Here is a 5,495-nt window from a genome sequence, read left to right as displayed (position 1 = left end):
CAGTTGAGAGGATTTTCTCCAAACGCATTGCTACTTGCGAAGGTAATCATTTTCTTTCAAATGATTTTTAGGAGGCGTACTGTAGAGAGTTTTTAGAGGTGTACATATAATACATGAAGCTGTTAGTTTCGTACGGTTGTAATCTATATATATGTATGTATATATATATCTATGTATACGTATCTATATCTATGTATATATATATGTATACACATCTATATATATGTATATATATATATATATATATATATATATATTTATGTATGTATATATATCTATATATATATGTATACATATCTATATATATATTTATATTTATATATATAATATATGTATATATATATATATATGTATAGCATATCTATATCTATGTATATATATATATATTTATGTATGTATATATATATTGTGTATGTACATGTATTATATATGTATATATATAATATTTATATATATATAATTTATATTCATATGTTTGTATGTGCATATGTGCATTTATGTATATGTATGCATATGTATATAAGTATGTTTGCATGTCTGTATGTTTATGTAACCATGGTTATGAGAGTAAGTTTTAAATTAATCGACCCACACTTACTCGTAAGTAAGCCACACAAGTTTGTGTATATAAGCAGTACCGTCTCGTACATAGTGTATACATGCATAAGTGCTTAAGTACACGCACACAGACATTTATTATGGAGACAGCAATGATGATGTTTTTAGACGGTGATAGCAATGATGATGATAAAAAATGTAAAGGTAGTGTTCCTCAATGTGTACGTACGCGCATGCCCACATCACGTGTGTCAGTTTACATCTCTGTCATTCTTATCCCTAAGGTCATCTATATCACCATCATCATCGTCATCATCACCATAATAATGATTATTTCCATCAAAATCAGTAGAAGCAACTTGATTTGAAAACGCTGTAGCTTGTTGACCTTCACGTTTGAACATACTTAATCCGAATTGACAAATACTTCAATTTTAGATATATTTTGTATTGTTATATTTTTAGATCATTTAGTTCCATTTTATGTAAATCACTTCAGACGAAAATAACCAGAATCCGTTGGAGAGCTTTGCTTGGTGGATACAGATATGTCCTTTTCTTTCTTTGTTCTCTATACCTTCATCAAAGTTGTTATCGTGTAGTCAATATATCATAGGCCTGACACTGCAAACACCATTATGTACGTATGCACATATATATATATATATAATATATATATATAATATATATATAATATATATATATATATATATATATATATATATAGTATATGTAAATGTATATATTATATATATATGTATATACATGTATGTATGTATACATATACACATGCGTGTGTACGCGCTTATGTGCGTGCGTTTGTACGTGTGTGCCAGCAAGTATGTTTGCATGTATGTGCATGCATATGTCTCTCTCTCTCTCTCTCTCTCATTATATATATATACATACATATATATATACATACATGCACACACACACACACACACACACACACACATATATATGTATGCATGTATATATGTATGTATGTATGCATATGTGTGTGTACTATCACTCAAACTGTCTTATATAATGCGATAGTATCAAATCCCTTAATTAAAATTTGTTAATTCTCTGCTTACAACCTGCCAATACTTTTAGTCATTCAGTAATTAAGGAGAGATAGGAAATGGATCCATGGCCTTTAAAATAACAAGATTTGCATCGTGTTTATACCAACCTTTCCTTCAGTTACCCAATCAAAACTTTCTTCTCTACTCCGTTATTTAATGGCAGACTCTCTTCGGCTGAATACTTTCAATTCTTTACAAAACTCCAAGCAATAACAAAATATCTACCTTTATGTATTTGTTATATAAAATATTTCATCTGCATAAAATGATTGCACACTCTTTACTTCATACAATACGATTCGAAATTGACTGTTGTTAGTCGGAGTCGGCAAGACATGTATTAATGAGTAAAATAGATGTGAACAGGATGTAAACCTTTACTGCGTCTCATTAACATCCCTCCTGGCAATTTTTCCCTGAAGAAGGACTCTGTCCAAAACGTTAGATTTTCCACTTCTCACGTCGACTTCACTATGGTCTTTTATCTCTTTTACTTCACACACACACACGTGTGTGTGTGTCTATGTATATGTAGGTATGTATGTATAGATGAGTAGATTTGTGGTAAGATATTTGCTTCCCAACCACATAATTCCGGGTGCAATCGTTTTTCATAACACCTTGGGCAAGTGTATTCCACTATAGCCTCAGGCCGCGCGTCTGTGAACATTTATTCGCGTGTATAGGTACCTTTGAATGCCTACAAAGATATATAAGTGCGCGCGCACGCGCGCGCGCGTGTGTGTGTGTGTGTGTTTGCGTGTGTTTGCGTGTGTGTGTAATAAATATAAGTGTACTGTATAAAGTACTGTATAAAGTTTGGACAGCAAGCTATCAGACTATCTAGTCAGGGCATCTTTACAATTCATTTGTAATAGGTGGCGCTGCAGAATATTGTTTACTAACGACAAACACGATTGTCAATATGGTACGGAATTATATCGTTAAATCCTCCTTCATCCATTTGTTAGTCTGTATTCTTTTCTATTTCTTACGTAAATGTGATTACTTAACCGTGCATAATTTGGAATTATAGGAAAGTATTAATCATTTATCAACGTGACAGCAGAATAAAAAAGGATGTTACTTATTTACAAAGTTCTGAAGAATCAGCTCTGTTATGGGCTATTAAAGAAATCCTATATTGTACTTGGAAATAAATCAGTAGTTGCTGGAAGAAGGATTGGTTACAATGGAAAATGATGAAACGATTGTAAATAATATAGTAAAATGATATCCTATCTTTAATCATCGATATAATAAATATCAATGATTGGATATTTTGTTATTTTGATATTTTGCGGATTTTCTGTTAATTTTAAGACAGCCGATATCTTTACAATCATTTCATTATTTCATGTAGTAAACACCTTGATTCTATATAAAAATTCATTTATAATAAATATGTGTGTGTACAGGGTGTGTGAGTGCCTTCATGCGTGTAGTAATCACGGTATACAGTATTGTAAATCCATTACAGCTGATATGTCCATCGCTTTGGAAACAGGTATTAGGTAATCAGACGATAATGTAATAACCACACTCTTTAGAGTTTGTCAGTCTGAAAAAAATGGCAAATGCTGTCTAAATAGTGTAATTAATATATACATATATAGCCCAGGAGCAAGAGTGACTGTGTGGTAAGTAGCTTGCTTACCAACCACATGGTTCTGGATTCAGTCCCATCTGAGTGGCACCTTGGGCAAGTGTTTTCTACTATAGCCTCGGCCCAACCAGAGCCTTGTGAGTGGATTTGGTGGACGGAAACTGAAAGAAGCCCGTCGTATATACGTATATGTATATATGTGTCTGTTTGTGTGTCTGTGTTTGTCCCCGACGCTGGTTTGTTTACTTCCCCGTAACTTAGCGGTTCGGCAAAATAAACCGATAGAATAAGAACTAGGCTTACAAAGAATAAGTCCTGGGGTCAATTTGTTCGACTAAATGCGGTGCTCCAGCATGGCCGCAGTCAAATGACTGAAACAAAAGAATAAGAATAAGAGAATAAGAGCCCCTCAATGACAAGACAATTATAAGAGAAATAGAGAGGCAAAGAATTAAAGAGAGGGGGAAGAGAGAATATATATATATATATATATATATATAATATATATATATATATTATATGCATATGTATACACACCACATATATCCTAATGACACTTTATACAATATGACATTGTGGACGCATTTCAAAATTGCCATTGAAATTACTACACATGCATATTACTAACCATCATAGAGTTTATTACTGATTAACGTAGCGAAGGTCCCTTGCGGCCATCATATGAAATTAGAAGCTAGAGTATTGCCATAGCTTGAGACACTGTAAACGCTATTGTTACTCATATCCACCATTGGATGTCAGCCATACTCAGTCACAATATTGAATGCCTTAGTGGAACAAAGTGACCCCAGTACTTATTCTATAAATCTTGGTTTAGCGAACCGTTAAGTAACAGAAAGTAAACAACCCAACACCGGTTCGGAAGCGGTGGTGATAGACAAATACACACACATATATATTTATATGTATACTACACAAACATATGCACACAATATTCATTAATCAGCTCACCGCGAAAGTGGACAAATGAAACGCATTAAGAGTCGTAACATTAAACGAAACTACAGAGAAAGAACATTCGAGGATGACACGTTGATGCTATAGAGAATGTAACACGAAATGGATCATTAATAATGGACGGATTACTAGTAAAATCGTTCACAATCAGAAATAACTGCACAGACGAAAAAACGCGTCACAAAATGACAATTGAAATAGAAATCTTGCATTAACATACAGTAAACATAAAGATGAGCATTAAAGTCTCTAGAAGTACAATTTTTCTACCATAAAATCAGGCAGATTTATACGTGAAGCACGTTATATGTCTTGTTAATGTCACCGTAGAAGTCGGAAAGCACGTTTGATTTCGAAGGATTTCGGGGCTTTCTCTGTCCAAAGAATATAAGAGTGGCTCATGCGAATATATATATACGTATATAGATAGATATATATAGATATATATATATATATATATATATATATATATATATATATATATATATATAGATGTGTGTGTGTGTGTCTGTGTGTGGATATATATATATACATATATAAAATTACGATCTATATATATATATACAGAGTTTGCTTATTTTTAAAAAAGAGTTGAGATGTATTGAAATATACAGATATGGAAATATTTTACTCTCAAACACATAATAATAATACTGAATCGCATAAGAAGGATAGCAATCCTCATATTGAAAAATCTTTATATATATATATATATATGCATGTGTGTGTGTATGTGTGTGTTAGAAAAGCACAAGCAAAATATTAAACAGTAATCTTTTCGAAACAATATTTCTAAAAGGAAATCTATTCCTCAAGACTACGGATCGACTCCATAACTGGAACAGTAAAAATTTGTAAAACTTTCCACAAGTTAATCTTTTAAATGTATATAAACATGTCTAGATATGCAACATTCATGACAGTACATATATAAGACAAAGCATACAAATTTGCGCATATACATACACACTAAAACTCGAGAACCCCCCTACCGATTTCATTCAAATTTTATACATGCCTGACTTAGTGTGGTAGGGTGTCATGCAGTTTCATGGCCACAAAAATGTTCAACTTCTTTCCTAATGCAAGCCCAGAGCAATATATTGTCGCTTACGCTATTTCAGTATTACATGTTAAAAGTGTCTTTATATTGTAACGTGAGATATTTCAGTTTTAATAGCTTCACTATTAATACATGCACTGTGTATATAATATATACATAGTCAAACTATTAATATTGAAAATATTAAAAGTCAAATACATGCATACATACATATATA

General features: G+C 32.2%; 1 protein-coding gene across 1 annotated transcript in view; it reads left to right on the top strand.

The window, feature by feature from the left end:
• Window positions 1-5,495, top strand: part of LOC115224553 (neuropeptide prohormone-4) — a 42,470-nt gene that overhangs the window by 6,286 nt on the left and 30,689 nt on the right. The window contains exon 2 of the mRNA XM_036513441.1: window positions 4-42. Within this exon, the coding sequence (XP_036369334.1) occupies window positions 4-42 (39 nt within the window). The remainder of the gene's footprint in view (window positions 1-3; window positions 43-5,495) is intronic.

Source organism: Octopus sinensis, linkage group LG25, assembly GCF_006345805.1.
Source record: "Octopus sinensis linkage group LG25, ASM634580v1, whole genome shotgun sequence".
In the NCBI taxonomy this organism is placed as follows: domain Eukaryota; kingdom Metazoa; phylum Mollusca; class Cephalopoda; order Octopoda; family Octopodidae; genus Octopus; species Octopus sinensis.
This window is presented reverse-complemented; position numbering and strand designations above follow the sequence as displayed.